The sequence below is a fragment of the Gorilla gorilla genome, chromosome 1, assembly GCF_029281585.2.
Source record: "Gorilla gorilla gorilla isolate KB3781 chromosome 1, NHGRI_mGorGor1-v2.1_pri, whole genome shotgun sequence".
Taxonomy (NCBI): Eukaryota; Metazoa; Chordata; class Mammalia; order Primates; family Hominidae; genus Gorilla; species Gorilla gorilla.
Window position 1 is genome coordinate 205,758,156 of NC_073224.2, and position 18,665 is coordinate 205,776,820.

Genomic DNA, 18,665 nt, shown 5'->3' on the forward strand with positions numbered 1-18,665 from the left:
ATATTAAGTTAAATCGACAAAATAAAGAAACTACATTTTCCCTGCATAAATAAGTTCTGTGAGTAGAATTTCCAGCCCTGCTACAGGTGCTTCACTGTCCCTTTGTGTCTGGCCATTGATTTTCTCCTTTAGCTATGAGCCCAAGAACAAGAATGTGTGCCAAGCCACCTTGGTTGGTACAAAGCTAAGACTGCTTGGTGTAGTTTAAGTAAGGTGGCCATATACACAAATTCCACGGTATCCTCAGAGGATTGGTTCCAAGGCCACCCCTGCCCTGTGGATACCAAAATCTGAGGATGCTCAAGTCCCTGATATAAAATGACATACAAAGATGCTCAAGTCTCTGATATAAAATGGCATTTGAGGGCCGGGTGCGGTGGCTCACCCCTGTACTCCCAGCTCTTTGGGAGGTGGAAGCAGGTGGATCACATGAGGCGGGGAGTTCAAGACCAGCCTGGCCAACATGGTGAAACCCAGTCTCTACTAAAAATACAAAAATTAGCCAGGTGTGGTGGCGCACATACCAGTAATCCCAGCTACTTGGGAGGCTGAGGTAGGAGAATCGCTTGAACCTGGGAGGCAGAAGTTGCAGTGAGCCAAGGTCGTGCCACTGCACTCCAGCCTGGGCGATAGAGTGAGACTCCGTCTCAAATAAAATAAAATGGCATATGAGGATGCTCTAGTCCCTGATATACAATGACATATAAAGATGTTCAAGTCCCTGATATAAAATGGCATATGAGGATGCTCAAGTCCCTAATATAAAATGGCATAGTATTTGCATGTAGCTTATGCACATGCTCCTGTATCCTTTAATCTCTAGATTACTAACAATGCCTAATAATGTACTATGTAAATAGTTATTATACTGTATTATCTTTTACTCGCATTATTTTTTGTTGTTGTATTTTGTTGTTGTTGTTGTTGTTGCTGTTTTCTTCTTCAAGTAGTTTCCATCCAAGATTGGTTGAATCTGTGGATTTGGAACCCATGGATACAGAGGGCTGACTGTAATTTGTTGTCCAAACCAGGACACTTGAGAGTGAAAAGGGATGCCATTCATATTATTCTGGAACAGAAGACCTAAATTGGGACTGTCCCAAATAATCTGGGATATATGTCATCCAACTTCAAAGGAAGTCACAGGAGAGAGGTGGGAAACAGGGACTGTGACATCATCTTCTCCTGGGAGCCCAAGCACTTAACCAGCCACAACTAGCAAAGAGACTCTGCAATAAAGAGCACAGTGTGAACTGGAATTCGGACAATGGAAAGTTAGGACTAAATATACATATGTGTGTGTGTGTGGAGGTGTGTGCACGCATGCACATGAACCAACGGGTAGATCTGATGTGACTACAGTGAAAAAAATAACCAACAAGCTGACAAGTTGACAGCGCCCTTCCATAGCCCCAGCGAAGCCTCTTGCATGTAGGGAAGGGATTCAGAGGAGTCTAAAGACTCTTTGTGAAATAGACCCCCTGCCAGCCACTCCTTCTCTGTGGCCAAAACCCCCATGGATGTCCACAGGAGAGCCAGGCCAGCTCACTGACCTGATACTGCAAGAAGGTAGAGTGATTCGTGAACACTGGTGGAGGTGGATAGTTCAGGTTGAGCCAGAGTGGCTGGTTCAGGGTTGCTGAGGTCATGGCTGTAGGAAAGTGTGGAGTGAAAACATTCCCTGTGTACTTCGGGTTGTTCTTGTCAGCAACCGTCACAGGTGCGTTAACTGCAAGTCACAGGAGAGGCAAAGCGGGTCAGTGATGGAGGCAGGGAGAGGCCAGGACACCTTCAGCATCGCAACTTCCCTAGGGATTCACAGTCTCACAAGTCAGGTCCTTTAAGCTCCAAGAGGGTTCTTCAAAGTTCTAGTACATTTCCAACTATAGGTAAACATCATTAGTTCACACCTTGCCAGTTTGGAAGGGATGAAAATCCCAGAAGGTCTGGCTTGGAGCTCTTCTTTCCATCATTCACTAGTAAAGAAGGCAGTTTAGCAAGGGAATACAATAAGCCAGATTGCTAGGCCTATATTTCACCTACTTACAAAATGAAATTCTTTCAACTGCTTTGGAAAAATCCAACTTTATGTGAACCATTGCTATGCCATTGGAATTCATCCTTATCAAATGATTAAAGCAGCCCCTCCCTAAGGACGTATATTTGGCAACACTAAGAAACTTTCACAGGTTGTTGTATCTATATGGGAATTTTAAAAAATATATTTTAAAACATTAAATAATTCAGCATGCAGTGACTCAAAATTGGTCTAAACAAATGAAGTTAGGTTGAGTTGTTTCAAGATAAGAGTCCTGGATTCTTCCTTTCTACAAGATGTTGTGGGGGCTTATAAAATCAGAAATGGGTCCTCAGTTTCCCCCTTACTGGCATCCTTTTGGGAAAAGAGGTTTGACTAGAACTCTTGTAGGAAAAGAAAGCGGGAACATAATCTCGATATAGAAATAATCTAAAGCAAGGATTTTTTGTTTTGGCTTGGGCAATTTGAGAGGATATAATACATGCTGGGTCAGGGCTATATTCAGAAGTGACCATTAATAATGCTGACATGACCCTTGAAAGCCAACTACACTTCTCTAGCAACTGTATTCCCAACAAGGGATATGGGGAGAAAGTCATTGCCCCCATTTTATGGGTTTAAAAACTGACACCTCTAGAAAGGCAGTAGATAAGACAGCCACTTGGTGACAGAGCCACCCTGAAGCCTGTGAGGGTCACTGCAACCCCCTCCCCTCCAATCCCTCCCTGGGTAGGTCAGCTCACATTTCAGCTCCGGCCCATCCACTTCCACTTTGTTTCGAAGTCTCGGCTGCCTGCTTGGGTTCTTGGTGGCCCCAAGGAACTCATAGAGCAAGTTCTTCTCGGCTGGACATGTAGGTTTCTTGGGCGGCAGGGTCAGTGATGCGGTGCCCACTGCGTCCCAGCAACCCTCCTCACCACAGGCGTCCTTCTGGCTCTGGGGCCACTGGCTGAGAAAGAGGCTCCCTTGACCCTTTTTTGGCTCCTTGGTGCCAGGGCTCCATTCTATAGCAGGAAAGAAACTGAGTCAATGCCTCTGGAAGGCCAACTGCTGGATGCTGGAAGCACCTTTTTGTGGACTAAATGATGAATCCTCTGTAGCACACACCTGAGGCTTGGACCACTTTGGGGGACTCTCTTTCAGCCAAATACAATCCCAATCTCTCCCTGAAACCCTCCCTGGCCCCTGCCCCCCGATCTCATGCATCCATCAATCCATCCATCTGTCCATCATCTTTGCCTTTCTTCCTTCTATCCGTCTACTTATCCATCCATCCATCTGTCCATCCATTTGTCTGACTATCCATCTTTATCTTCCTGCCTTCCTTCCATCCATCCACCCCTTCATCCTTCCTTCCATCATTCCTTTATTCGAATTACCTTTCTTTTCTTTCCTCTCCTTCCTTACTTTTCCTGATTCCTTCCACTATTCCTTCTCTCCAACCATCCATAGTGCCAGGCTGTGAAAACAAGGATGTTGTGGACACAGTTCCTGCCTTCAGTGAGCACGTGGCTTAGTGAAGGAGTCACACATTCTTACAGAACATGTGGTCTGAGCCACACACTTTGGTCTCTCATCCTGGATTCTACTTTCATTTTATTACTCACAGGTGATTCAGCTCACTTGTCAGTGCCAGGCCTTGACCTGAGTGCTGGGGACACAGTTGTGAGTCAGAGCTAGACTGTGCCCTGCAGGAGCTCATAACAAGAAAAAAAGAGAGACATGCCCAGAAATAGCCCCAGGACAAGGTAGATGAACACCATGAGGTGGCAGAGGGAAGAAATGGAGAACAGGGTGACTGAGACTGCTTCTGTCTGAGAAGGTTCCTCCCAGAAGGAAGTAGGGTTGCAGCGAGGCCTTACATCCAGGGGTATTGGGGAGGAAGGCATGGTAGGCAGGGATAACTGTGGGCAAAGGCCTGGAAGCATCAAGGAGACATTGTGAGTCACTGGATATGGCTAGAGTGTGGAGCAGGGACAAGATTGGTGGCAGACACAGGTCTTTCACTAAAGAGACTGAGCATTTATTCTCCCAATGCAGACATACTTTGGGGACCATCACAGGATCCTCCACAGCAGTGGTGGGAAACATGGCCACCCACCAGATGGCTGTGCACTGTGCTGCCCAATAGCAGGCACCGGGATCTGTCTGGATGCAGCCAAAAAGGACCTGTGCCTCAGTGTTACCTGTTGATAACAATAGACCAGATCCCACCAGCTTTTGGCCCCCTAGCCCAGCGGCTTGGGGGCTGAGCTTCGGGGCTAAGGCTGTCTTCCTAGCACTATTCCAGCAAAGGAAAGAGCTGCTCTAGCCTGAGCCAATTTAGAAGGAAACAACATTTTTAGCAAAACATCCCTAGAGTCTTTTCCAGGAGTTCCTCCGGTTGCCGAATTCAGCCCCTAGCCAGTGAGCTGAAATAACAGTACCCACTAATAATAGCCCTTTCCCCAGAGACACACACACCTGCAGCTTCCTACTCATATTTACAGATGCCTTAAACATCTACGAAGCTCCCTCGTCCCAGGTCTGGGCACACAGACATAGACACACTCCTATCTGTTGTTCCTTTGACTTAGTTACACGTACACAAGTACATACATGACAGACATATGCACAAATGTGTACACAGACATGCTTAGACGCACCACTCTTGCATTTTCTCTAACAAATACACTAAAACCTTCAAAACTCCTTTTGGCACACTTTTGCTCACACATTCGTACACACAGACATGCACCAATGGTGGGTGGGATGGGTGGGACCAGAACTGCCTCCAGTCCAGCAGCCCCATCCAACAGGGAAGTATCTATGGGTCCCTCCTGGAGAAGAGGTAGGAGGAAGGTCTCCTCTCTGGGAAGAGCTCAACCATCTCTCTCCTACAGCTCCCCATCCTAAAGCCCTCTGGCTCCTAGAAGCCTGTCCAGGACCCAGAGTTCAGCTTGCTATCCACAGCTCTGATTCCTTGGCCTTCCTGCAATGCTCCAGGACACAGAATGTTCAGGATGACTTTGCTCTTATTTTCTCAGGTAGATTAATTTGGACCCTCCCAATACGGGTGTCTCTCAGTTATCCATTCATGCTCATAGCCCAGAGGAAATTGTTCTTTCGGCTAACATGAGTATGATCACTCTCTTAGTGACTGCTGACTCTAGGCAATGGCCATGGCCATCAGCCTACCTTCTTGGAACCATATAGTCCGACTGGTTAGTTCAGAACAACACACAGAATCCTGGGCATAAAGTAGGAGAAGCTTGGGAGGTGGCTGGCTTTCCTGGGAAGAATGTGAGCTCCTCAATAAAGTAAGTCCCAGGAAACAGATCCCAGAGTCAACAGTCTGCACTATGCCTGGATAATTTACACATCTACCCAATACCCCAGAGAGGGAGGACCAGGCCTCGTGTCTAGAAAAGGTACCTCCATGAGATAGATGCCAAATGACCCCAGCTACCAACCAAATTTCTCTTCTATACATCTTGGCATCTCCATGCTGTAGTTTCACCCTGAACCCAGCTAGGGTAAACACTTCCTTCAATGTACTGTGGACACCCGTTTGATTCCAAAGTTAAGCCAATTACTACATGGCGCCTATTTCTCTTCTCAAAGTATGTTGAGATCAGGGCCTCTGGGTTTGCTTACAAAAGCTGTGCCCTGCACAGGGGCACCCAGCAAAATAAGCCTGTGGGGGCTGGAAACAGCCCGTCCCTCGGGGCTGTGCCCACCAGAGAGGCTGCTTTGTCTTGCTTTGCACGAAGATGCTTTATGTACATGCTGCAGCCCTGATTGGCTTCCTGGGAAGGACCTCCTCCTTGCAGGCCCACTCTACCCTGGTTCCAACCCCACTCACCCATCAAGTGGTGCCTCTCCACAGCAGGGTCAGCCTTGGGCTTGGAACAGATCTTGGAAAACACTGGGAGCTGCCTCTTCTGAGCAGGGAGCTCAGGGAGCTTGTCAGGACGTGCAGGAGGAGGTGGGGGAGGCAGCAGCAGAAATGGGCTCAGCCCTGTGGGCTCCTTGGGTCCAGGGCCACTGAACAGGTTGTCCTGTAGGAAGTCCTTGGTGACCCTTGTCTTGTCCAGCACATTCTTGTTGTCAGGGACCTTGGATGTCTCAGTGGACTTCAGTGGGAACTGGGACAGAAGCTTGCTGACTTCCAAGTTGGAGTCACCTAGGATGCGGCCCCTGTCCTCTGTCCCCTTGCAGCTCTTGACCTCGGCGGCACACAGAATGTCTGTGACAGTAGACATGGCAGAATCGCAGTCCTGCCTGCTGCTGATAACGGGCATGGCCACCTTCTGCTTCAGAAGCTTGTCTCCGACAATGATGGAGGCTCTGGGGCGCTCATTACTGCCTGCCACTAGAGGAGGGGCAAGAATGCAGGGAGCCAGCTCTCTGGTCCCCTCGGGAGAGCTGCCGGGTACCTCCAGCTCCCCAGAACTCTCTTCGACCAGGATCGAGTGCTCTTTGGTGAGGCTTAGGAACTCCTGTTCCACCAACAAGGAGATCTCATCTTTGCCACTGCTGAGCTCCAGAGCTCTGGAAATGGGTCAGAGAGACAGACGGTGTTAGTGCCAGCTCACCAAGGCGTGGCTTTGCAGAAGGACGTAGGCCCCAGAAAAGGGAGATGGATGCATAACATGACAAAAACACACTTCCAGGCAAGATAACCCAGCAGACACACTGGACCCGCAGAGGGTCCTATACCACAGCAGTAGGATGCAGCACCGAGAGCATGGTTTTGAAAAATGGGGAAACCTGGATCCTCCCCCAACAACCTTGCTGAGTGAGCTGGAGCAAGTCACAGCCTCACTGAGCCTTAATTCTAGTCCATTCCTCCTTGTTCTTCATGCTCAGAACCTGAAGCAATGAAAGACCAGAGAAGGGGTTCACTGGGGAATTTTGCCCAGCAGCAAAGGGGTCAGGAGCAAGCCAACAGCTCTAAGTGCAGAGTCTAGGGTGCTGGGGCTGAGCCCTGGGAAGCCCCCAGGAGCATAGCGCAGCCCCCATCACCTCACTGCAGAATGGTGGAGTGGACAGCCTCAGCTTACACCCTGCCCCAGTCAACTCCCATCGGTGTGACCCTGGGCAGGTTGTTCAGCATCTTGGTATTCTGTCTCCTCCTCTCATTACTAGGAGTATCATAGAGGTGCAAAGCACTTTGAATGGTGTCTGGCATAGAGTAAGGGTGATTCAAAGGTCAGCTCTCATGTTTACACCACTGTCAGCCTTGATTGGTCCCCGCCCCTGGATCTCATACAGTAGCCTCTTGGATACTCGTGTTCACTCTGGAATGGCCTCTGACCTGATCACAGCCTCTGGACTGGGCCTCACTTCATGTACAGCACCAGCAGTGGGGAGATCCCTGCACTGATTCACCGGGATCTTCCTGAACCTAAATAATGGCCTCAACCTGCACCTTGGACCCTGGGTCCTCCGCTGCACCCTTGCTGGTCTGCACCTGTCTGATAGCACCTGATGGTCTCCTGGCTTCTAGGCTCCTCGTTGCCACTTCTCTCCAGGTGTAGAGAGGATTGCAATCCTACTGGCCTGGCTGGTGGCCCCGCCCACCTCGCCAGCATTCTTGGCAAGCAGGCACCCAGGAGGACAAGAGCCACCAGCCTAGAACCATCTGCTGTGCCTACTCAAGGGGCTCCTATGAGAGGTGGAGGAGGTGGCCCACACCAAGCATTCTGGAAACTGCTCAGCCTTCTATCATGGGAGCGCTGAAGGAGAAGATGATGAAGAAGAACCAAGGGGAAAAATCAAGGAGTCCCGTAGGGGAGCTCAGCTGCTGTGGCTTAGGCTTTGCAGTCTGGAGGACCAGCACATGTTCCAGCTCTGGCCAGCCTCTCAGAGGGCATGATGAGTCTCCAAAACGGTGACCATGGAATGCTTCCAGCAGGGTCCATGCCTTCCTGGTAATGCTCATTGTGTACAAATGCACACACACACACACACACACACACACACACACACGAACAGAGACAGGCAGGCACACAATTCACATGTCACCATACACAGACCCAGGGGAGTAGTCACTGCATTTAACAGTCAATCAGAATGGACACAGTCTACAGTCTTAGAGGCTTCCTACTGTGCCAGACAGGAAACCTTTAGTTGCTGGGTTCCTGAGGCAAAGACTTGGTAGCCCAGGGTACTTGGGGACCCTGGGGAAGAGCTATGTACTAAAGACATGGGAATGTACCAATAGCCCAGCAGCCAAGACAGCCGTACGTCTTGAACATGAGCCTCTCTACCCCCACATGGAACATCACCAGGCTTGGAGGCAGAGAGTAAAGCCTGCAAAAAGCAGACTCCAGACAAACAGACCTGGGTTTGAATCCAGGCACCACTGCTCTTTTCATGTCGGACCCTGGAACCTCAGTGTCCTCCCCTGTAAAATGGGTGTGACACCTAACATCACCTGCCTCATGGGATGGTTGGGAGCATTGGGCGAGGTCACTGGTACGTGAGCTCAGCACAGTGCCCTGTGCACAGGAAACATTCAGTCAGTGTCAGCTGTGAGCATTAGCTAGTGTGGGCTGGTCCCAGCCAACTCCTGAAGGGCCATTGTGTGCAGCAAGATCACTTGCTGTTATTTTCTCTTTCCCTCCACTCTCTCTTCTGTCCCCTTTCCCTGACTTGTCACCTATTCCCTTCCTTTGCCTCCTTCCCATGTCTAGACTTAGGCCTATAAATAGGCCTCACTTTCCCAGCTGAGTCCCCTGAGAACAATCAGAATAAAGGGGCTGCCAATCTGCGGTCTCAAGTTTTAGATGCCCCTCCTCTTCTTCCTCTTCATCCACCTCAAAAGGAACAGGTGAGTCTCAAGTCACAGGAGTCAGACTAGTTTTTGCCTCCCCTCCCCAAATACTTTGCAAAGCAAGCCATACACCAATAGCTTCACTGAATTAGAAAGACACAGTACAATTAGGTCAATTTTTAAAAATTGTGATAATGGTATTGTGGTTATGCCTAACAACAACAAAGAGTCCTTATCTCTTAGCGATACATACTATTTACAGAGAAAATTATGCCGGGGAATGCCTTTAAAATTAATCCAGCAGGAGGAGGGAAAAGAAGAGAGAGGGAGTAATAGATGAAACAAGATTGGCCATATGTTAATCATTGCTAAAGCCAGGTAATGGTTACATAGGGTCATCACATACTAGTCATTCTATTTGTCTGTATTTGCTTTCTGCTTTATTTTATACAAATATTACATGCACATACTCAAAGTAGCTTCTAGAAGCCCCACAGGGCCCTGAGATCCCTGTACCAAAAATCACCCCATGATGGTCCCTTCTCAGCACCTGGGAGGTCACTCCTGCCCTCCCCAACCTGAAGCCAGGCTAGCAGACAGGAACTACCAGGGGCTGAGTGTGAATCCCTGCGCTGCCCCTCAAGAGCTGCCTTCTACACCTTGTATTCCTCATCTGTCAAGGTCAGACTGTGAGCATTCTATAAGTTGTACAAAACACTTAGCACAAGCTGGGTGCATAGTGGGCCCTCGAGAAATGCTCACAGCATAATTATTATAATGTAATTATCAATGTTTAGATCTTAGTTACGATGCACCCATATGTGCCTCTGCACAACTTCTCCTCACAGGCATCCAGACCAATGAAGAAAGCATCTTCCCCATTCATTCCCATACTGCAGCCTTTGTGGTGTTTAAGGAAACACTCATGTCCCCCCCAGCTGCAACCACCTCCTTGTCTCCATTCTGAACTCACGGTGGGTTTCAGGGGATATGGCCTCCAGAACCAACCCCTCCAGGCCATTCTCCTCTACATACCACAGGAATCAATGAGGCCCTTAGAAAGCTGGCATTGGTGTGCCAAGAACATAGGGGCCCGCCCCGGCTGTGAGCCCTGCCACGTGCCCTTGAAAGGTTGCCGCAGGATATCCATGCTTCTCTTGCCAGCCTCTACAATTAATATTTCCCTTGCATTTGCCGTGAGCCTACTATGGGCCACACAGGAAGCCAGTCATCCATATATGTGTTCATATTTAATCCTCCCCATATGCCTGGGCAGTAGCCTGGATCATCCCCACTTTACATATGGGAAGAATGACCCTGAAAGGCTAAGAGCCTTGCCACAGAGGGAAGAAGCTGATGTAGGGACTTGGCTGGGTCCAGCTGCCTCCACTAATTCCTCCCCACCCCCAGCCTGGGCTTCCTTTCAGGAGATTGTTATCCAGCAAGGTCTCCCTGATCCCTGGCCAGGCGTTGTTCCCCAATCTGAATGCAATCAGGAATATTGCTGGTTTCGTCCCATCACTCCAGCCTGTGGAGGATCATCACAGTGAATCTTGAGCCTGTCATCCGTGGCATTAGCTGTCCCCGACAGCTCCATGTCAGTTGCATGTCTGATGAGCACATCTTCTGAGTCTTCCGCCAATTTACAAATAGAAATGTTGAACAGGAGAGAGTCTGGGGCAGAGCCTCAGGGACACTACCGGAGACTCTCCTCCCAGCCTGACAGTAGTCCTGGATCAACATTTTGGGGGAATAAATCAACCCCATCACTGTCATCCCATCTCCATTCCCTCCCAAGAGCCTTTATCAAACACTTCGCTGCCATCGAGATTCGCCATATAGTTAAAAGTCCCTGATTCAGGGTCTCCTTCCACCATGCCCCTCCACTTCAAGAAAACAAGATCTGCTTGTTCTTATTTATTCTAGAAAACTACGTGCCTGCAGAGCTAGGACATTCTCAGAACTCAGATCAAACCGTTCCCCTGCTGAAAATCCTCCTGTGGATTCTGACTACACACAGGATAAAATCCAAACTCCTTTATGATGCCCGGAGCACTACACAAATTGGGCCCATCTCCTCCCTCTTCCAGTCATGTTGGGCTTTTATCTACCCCTTGAAATGCTAAGTTCATTCCAGCCCGAGGGCCTTTGCACTTCCTATGGAATGCTTCTCCCTGCAACCCCCCAGTGTCCCTTGACTGGCTCCTCCTCATCATTCAGGCCTCGGTTCCAGTGTCACAGTCTCAAAGTAGCCTTTCCTGCCTATTTTTAAAAGTGTCCCTCCCCCACCTTACTCTGTCAATCTGTTTATTTTCTTCACAGCGTTGATACCATCACCTAATTTAATAGTATCCTTTTTGTGTCCTTACTCCACAAGGGCAGGGACTTTATCTTGTTCACCACAGAGGCCTCCAAACCTAGAACAGTGTTTGGCACATAACTCCAGCTCAGTCGGGATGTATTGAATAAAGGACTGAACAAGTTCACTTGCCTTTACCCATGCCAAGACCTCTAAGAGCTGGTTGCAACCCGTCTGGCTTTGGTTCCATTTTCTGGCCTTTCATCTCACATCCCATCTCTGGCCTGGCATCCCTGTGAGCCGATCAGACGGCACTAATCATCCTGCTTGACCCAGTCCTAAGACTTCCCAAATTCTGCAAGGCGGTCCCATGGCAGACCCCACACAGAACCCGCATTGACCTTGAGTAATCACCTTGGGGCTCACAGAAAGATTTTGTGGGCACCCCACCACTTTGCTGGGTTCACGGTTAGGCCTGCTCACCCCCATTTCCTGTAATCTACCTTTTTCCCCCAAGTTTTGCCAGTCCTGGCATCTCTCCCGTGCTATTCGCTTTCTCTTTGGGGTTGGGAAAAACCACCTAATCTATCACAGACTCTATCACAGCGAATCATTCAGGGAGGTTAACCCAGCTCCTGGGCTCCTGACAAAAGAAGCAAGTCAGAATCAGTTCTGCGGCTCCAGCTCCACGCGGTGCCACCTCTGCTTTGCCCATCTCCAGAAATGATAGTTGTCCAATAGTAGCGCCATACTCGGATGCTGTGCATTATTTCTGCATTTGTGGTATACAGAGTCATACAAAAATAAAGGCTATTGACTGGTTGGCACCCCTTCTCAGAATAATGACTAAGCAAGCATGCTGTTAGCTCCCCAACAGCAGTTCTGTGTACATGATAACACAGAGCAAAGATGAAAACTGCTATTCATCTGAGCCAAACAACAGAAAAATGCAAGCAGAAAATTGTTAGTGCTGGAGGAGGATACCAAAACAAATATTTTCTTCCAGCTATGAAATTTTAGACCAATGACAAACACAATACCCAAGGCAACCTGGCAGATTAGAGTGAAGTGGAGGGCTCTGGGGTCAGGCACAGACCTGGGCTTGAATTGTGGTCCATCTGCAGACTGACCTCATGGCTCTGGGTGAGTTTCTGCCATTATGTGTCTATGTGGGTAGAGCAGCACAGCATACTAGTTAAGAGGTCAGTCCCTGGAGGGAGATGGAAACTAGATTCAAATCCCCACCGTTTAATGGGGGTGGGGGATGTCAGGGGGAGGGCTGTCCTAAAGGAAGCTACCTAATATGTCAAAGCCTCAGGTCCTTTTCACAAAATAATAAGAAGGGTTCATTATTTATTTAGTGCTAATTAACAAGCCAGGCACTGTGCTAAGCACTTTACAAGCAAAACTCTCATTTTAATCCCCCCAACAGCCCCAGTGGGGTAGTGTGTTAGACTAATTATAATAATGGCCCCCATTTTATCACAACCTCCTGTATCCATACTCTTTGGTAGTTCCCTCTCATCCTAATTTGTAACACGTGGAGACTTGAAAAGTGTTTGGGAATTAGGGCTTAGTTTCTTATTTCTCTTGGGATTTGCAACCTCCATGTGAGCAAGCCCAGGGTAACATGTCACACAGAGGAAAACTCCAAGTTGTGTCAGCCAACCCAGACCTAGCTAAGCGCAGATGCTTGGGTGAGCATGAGCCAAGTTCAGCCAAGCCCAGCCCACAGCGGAAGAACCCCCCAGCTGAACCCAACCCCAATTGCCAAACTATAGAAATGAGAGCTAAATAAGTCACAGTTTTCAGCCACTAAGCTTTGGGGTGGTTTGTTATATATCAAAAGCTTCCTGTCACAGATAGGTACAGTCACCCCAATTTTCAAAATGAAGAAGCCAAGGGACAGAGAAGTTAAGTAATTTTCCTGTGGTCACAGACTTACTAAGGGACAAAGCCAGTGATCTGAGGCAATCTTGTTCCAATGCCTCTCTCTTAACCACTAGCTATGTTGCTCTAAAAAACCAACAGTGAAATGCTGTGTGTGAGAATACTAGTGATGGATACCTAAGTTAGGAGAGCAGAAGAGGCTTCTTTGCACATTTGTCTTTTAAGCTGGGGCCTAAAGGAGAATAAGGACTTAGCCAGGTAATGAATGCAAGGAAGACCTTGTCAGACACAGGGAACAGCATGTGCAAAGACCATGAGGAGGGAAAGAGCTTGGTGCATCATTGGGAATAATGTTCAAGTGGATGGGGCACATGAATGGAGGTGGAGGGGAGAAGTTAGAGGTAAAGTAGGAGTCAGAATCTGCCAGGCCTTGGAGGCGATGCTAAGGAATTTTGTTCTAAAGGCACAGGGAAACCACTGGAGAGATTTAGGCAGGGAGGTGTCAGGCTCTGGTTTCCATGGGTGAGGGTTATTTCTCCCAGGATAATCTAGAGGAGTGACAGGAGGGGACTGGGGCCTGAACCAGTGTTTTTGAGGAGTTTGCTAGGTGCTGGGTTTTACAGGTGGCACTTGTCCCCACCACAACCATGAGGGATACAGAGCATCTTCCTTTCCAATTGAGAAAGAGGAAATTGAGGCTCAGGGAGGTTAAAAGATGTACTCAAATTGACCCTAGAGAATAAGTGTTGGGGTGGAATTGGGCCCCAGGCCCATGTGACTTCCAAATCTCCCCTCTTACCCCCTCCCTGTCCTCCACTTCCCCTAACAGTGGAAGAAGGAGAAAGAGCAAGGGCTTTGCAGTCAGGAGACCTGGATTCAAAGCCCAGCTCTGTCCTTTCTGACGGGTGACCTTCTACAATTCACTTCCCTTCTCTGAGCCTCAGTTTCAGGCAGGGCCAGAGGCCAGGAGCCAGCCAAGAGCCAGGAGGATGAGGCAGCAGAAGGCAGAACCCAGTGGACAGGCAGCTGTCCAGCATGGGGACTTGCAGGAGCTGTGGCAGTGAGTGGAAAGGGAGGTCACCAAAGGCCCCAGGCTAGGAGAGGCCCCTTATCATGTAAGCAGTGGCTCTGGCGTCCAACCTAGCATCTTCCCCAGTGGAGCCCCACCCTGGCTCAGGCCAAGGCCGGTGGGCACTTCTGAGTCTACCTGTCTGCATAGGGATCAGAGACCCATGTTCTCTGACAGATACCTATTTCTCTGGTGCATGTCACAGCATCCAGTGTGGCCCCTGCCCAGTGTGGAAGCAAGGGAGGTGGCCACCTCTGCCAAGCTGCCTGTGTCTTCCTCCATCTTCCTTCTCCTCCAGATCCAAGATTCACTGAATTGCCCAGGTACCTTCTCCCCACATACACACCATAGCCCCTCCCCTGCCACACACACACACACACACACTTGGGCACATATACACCCATGCACCATACACCACAGTCATGCACACACACTATGCACACATACACACATTCACACATGCACACACGTACCACAACCATGCCCACATACCACAGCCATGCACACAAATATACCACAGCCATGTACAAACACCCATGTGCACACACATACGTACACATGTACACACAAACAGCCGTGCACACACATCCATACACACACATCCTGCACACATGAACATACATCCATGCATACACATGCACACCTATGCACACACCCATGCACACATACACACCACACCCATGCACACACACACACAAACACACAAACCACTGTAGCCTTCCTGCTTGGAAAACCAGCAGGAAGGAAAGAAAACAGGGAAGGAAGGTGGATTCTACCTCTCTCACTATCTGGGGGGCCTAGGCTGACTTCCTTCAGCTTAGGGATAAGGGACAATTGAGAGAAATTGCAGATTCATTCAGTTGCGGTACCAGGGCTTGTGAACCCATGTCCCAAAGGTACCTGGAAAACCCTTAAGCTCTGTCTCCTGGGACTTTCCTGATAGGAGGCAGGGGACTGAGCTTAGGGCTGGAGAAAGCTTTGGCCTCCCCACCCCCAGCCCTCCTCCACCCTCCGGGCCGCAGTGAGGATTAAGTGAGATGATGAATGTGAAAGCACTCGGTAAATTGTAACGAGCGCTATGCAAATGTTAGCAGCTCTGACTGAGACAGCGTGGTGTGGGAGAGCCAAGCCTGGCTGCAGGCTTTGGAGTCCTGCTGGCCCAGATTCACAGCCATGAGCCTGGTTTACTAAAGCTATACAATTAGGGAAATCACGGAGACCTCGGTCTCTTCATCTGCAAAGTGGGGATGGTGATGCTCAGACTTAAAGAAGGCAACACCGTGAAATCTCTCAGCTCCCTGAATGCCAAGCCTGGACTTTATGTTCATCTAATTTCTTACCAAAGGTCTTCACACATAGTAGATTCAAATTTTTTTAATTATCCCTGGCATACACTTAGAACTCAATAAAGGTCAGTCTCCTTCCTTCCTTCCACACTTTTCTTTGAAACACCTCCTTCTCAAAGATGTGCCAGACAGTTATCTTTTAAGCCTAAGGTTTTGTCATCTTTGACCCCCTTCCAAAGTATCAGAGACCCTTTCACACACATGCATGAGTCACCTGTAGTGCTGGTTTCAAATACAGATTCCTGAGCACCCTTGGAGAAATAGCAATTCAGCTGATCTAGAATGGGGCCCAGGTGTCTGCATTTTGAGCAGCTATTCTTTCTCCACTTGTGGCATCCCCGTTTTCCCCAGAATCTCGCATCCCATTTCTTCACCCTGGTTTTGATGCAATGGTGCACTTGCAGACACCCAGCCAGGTGAGAATGTCCCTCTAGATGCTTTGCAATAATTTCCTGCTCATTAGGGCAGGTGAGACAGCCTTAGACGGCATATTGTCAGGTGGAAGTGAGATACCCTGCTCCCCACAATGTCCTCCACCTGATTCTCCCTCCAGGGAACAGGTGAGTTGGGCAAGAACTAGAAGTGTTGGGTGGTGGGGGGCGGGCGGGTGGGTGGATTCAGTGAGCTGGGGAATGAGACAGGAAATACCAGGGAATAAATACAGCAATAAAGAGTCTTCAGCTGGGAGCTACAGAGTGATTCTTATTGTTCAAATTATCTTTAAAACTTTTCATTTGAATCTGTTTAATAAGGGAAGGCTTACCCTAAGGAAGAGGTGTTTTTTTTTTTTTAATGTGACTTGGGAGCTGAATTGGAAATAACGTTGCAACAAAGATATTAAAAAGGGGATTAAACCAAACCACTGGTGGCCCATCTCTGCAGGCTCCCACAACCTGCGACACAGCTCCCGAAACCATAAAATTAAATTACAAAGGGGGACACGGGAAGTGGGACGTTAATCATGATTCATCTTTCTTCACCACTCATGGCTCCTGGTGCTAAGCAGACGTGGAAGGGCTATTCGGAAGGGCCCATGGTTCCGGGTAGAACTCAAGCCTTGAAGCCACATCAAACTCTTATCCGTGCTCTGCTTCCTCTGAGCTGGATGACCTTGGGCAAGTTGCTTAACCTCTCTGAGCCTCACCTTTCTCATCTATAAAATGGGAGTAATATTGACCATTTACTGGGAAGGGTTGCTAAGAAAGTGAAATAAAGCAGAAAATGAAAATATAGAGCCTGGCACCTAAAAAGTGCTCAAGAAAATGTTAGTTCTGTTTTCTGCAGCCTAAGACAGAAGGAGGAAAAAAACCTGCAATGTCTTGAGCTATTGATATTCTGTGCTTCCTCTGATGACCGTGACCCCTTGCTTCGACCCTGGCTACCTCTGGGTGGTGGCAGTTTTATGGCTCATTCACCATTCACTTCCTTATTTATTCATACCCACTGCATAGCCACCAAGTGCCAGGAACTCAGCTGGGCACTGGGGAGACAAAGATGAGTAAGACACAGACCTTGCCCTTAAGAAGCCCATAGTGCAGTAGCGGAAGAGGAATTGTTGCCACAAGGCAGCACACGATATGTGCCAGGTGCCCACCACCTCATCAGAATCCCACACTGGAACTGGGCTGATAGCCCCGATTAAGGGGCTGTGTCCTTCCATCTGGCCAATGGTCAAGAAGAGAGCTGATTTTAAACAGATTCTTCCATTCTATCGTCCTCAAAATATCTATCCCATGTAGCTCTCAGAGCTGGGGAAGCGTTTGTCTCTTATGATGACCCCTTCTGCTTTCTCTTAGAAGACAATATGAGTTATGAAAACCGAATGCTATGATCTCCCTTTATGCCCTGGCTGCCAAGAATCTCAAACCAGATGCTGTTATCAGTTGAGTAGTTTCCCTTCAGCCTAAGTTTCCTGGCATATAAATCTCCTTGTCCCATATCAATCATGTCCTGTTATTTTATGCATGATAATGACAATGATGATGGTGGAATGGTGATGATGATGATGAACATCGAGTCCTTCTCTTATTCCCAGTGCTGTGTGAGCTCTACATATATCATTTCATTTGCTTCCATAGTAATCCCTTGAAATAGTCGCTGTGACTTTTCCCATTTTTTCAGATGAGGAAAATAGGGCACAGAAAGTTTGGGGAACTTGCTTACAGCTAGAAAGTGTGCTGGAACTCTAATCCACCTGTCTCCTTATTTTTTGTTATCTGGGCCACCTTAAAACACTTAGGAAAGAGGTGGAACATAGTTGTTTATTTCAATTAAAAAGAGGAATGTGGGAAAAAGAGAAAGAAAAATGTTGAATGATGTGAGCAACAAAGAATTCAGAGGACAACACACTTATTCTAGGTCCTTAAGGATGGATAAGATTTAGATAGACAGAGATATGGGAGAAGGGCATTCCTGGTAGTGGAATAACATGAGCAAAGGCAAGGTGACATGCACCTGCTGGTAGCTCTTGTTGGTTTATAGAGCATGTGCAGGAGACCAGCAAGACGTGCATCTAGAGATGGAGGCAGGGCCACAACAGAGACCCCTGAAAACCAGGCCCAAGGGGCCAGAGGACAAGGGGAGCCATGAGATGTCTGAGCAGTGCTGTTAACCTGCTTCAGAAGATGAAATTGGTGAAGGGTGGAGGGCATCCTGGAGGGAAAGGCACCCAATGCAGTGAGAAGAGATGTGGTGAGGGTGGCAGAGGAGAGACAAGCAGGGAGGCAAGGCACCAAAGGTCACCATGAAGGGGGACTGCCAGGACGTGTGGCAGGCTGGAGGAGGGAAGAGCCAGTGTCTGCCAGCACTAGCTCACTTGACAAACAAGAACGGGGGTGCATCAGTGTCAATGGGACTGGGGTGCTGAGACCCAGCATTGGGAAGCTCAAGAGAGGGAAAAGCTGGGTGCAATGGCTCACGCCTATAATCCCAGCACTTTGAGAGGCCAAGCCAGGTGGATCACCTGAGATCAGGAGTCCGAGACCAGACTGACTAATATGGTGAAACCCTGTCTCTACTAAAAATACAAAAATTAGCCAGGCGTGGAGGTGCATGCCTGTAATCTCAGCTACTTGGGAGGCTGAGGCAGGAGAATTGCTTGAACCCGGGAGGTGGAGGTTGCAGTGAGCCAAGATCGCGCCACTGCACTCCAGCCTGGGTGACAGAGCGAGACTCCATCTAAAAAATAAAAATAAATTAAAAAATAAAGTAAAATAAAGAGAGAGGGAGACACTCGCTTAAGGGTTGTGTCTCAGAGCAAAGGG

The 18,665-nt window shown here is 48.6% G+C and overlaps 1 protein-coding gene across 2 annotated transcripts in view; it reads right to left on the minus strand.

The window, feature by feature from the left end:
• Nucleotides 1-18,665, minus strand: part of C1H1orf94 (chromosome 1 C1orf94 homolog) — a 42,260-nt gene that overhangs the window by 15,370 nt on the left and 8,225 nt on the right. For both annotated transcript variants that reach the window (XM_004025413.5, XM_055355368.2), the window contains exons 2-4: nucleotides 5,883-6,571; nucleotides 2,782-3,042; nucleotides 1,554-1,729 (exon numbers count right to left, since the gene is read on the minus strand). In XM_004025413.5, the coding sequence (XP_004025462.5) occupies nucleotides 1,554-1,729; nucleotides 2,782-3,042; nucleotides 5,883-6,571 (1,126 nt within the window). The remainder of the gene's footprint in view (nucleotides 1-1,553; nucleotides 1,730-2,781; nucleotides 3,043-5,882; nucleotides 6,572-18,665) is intronic.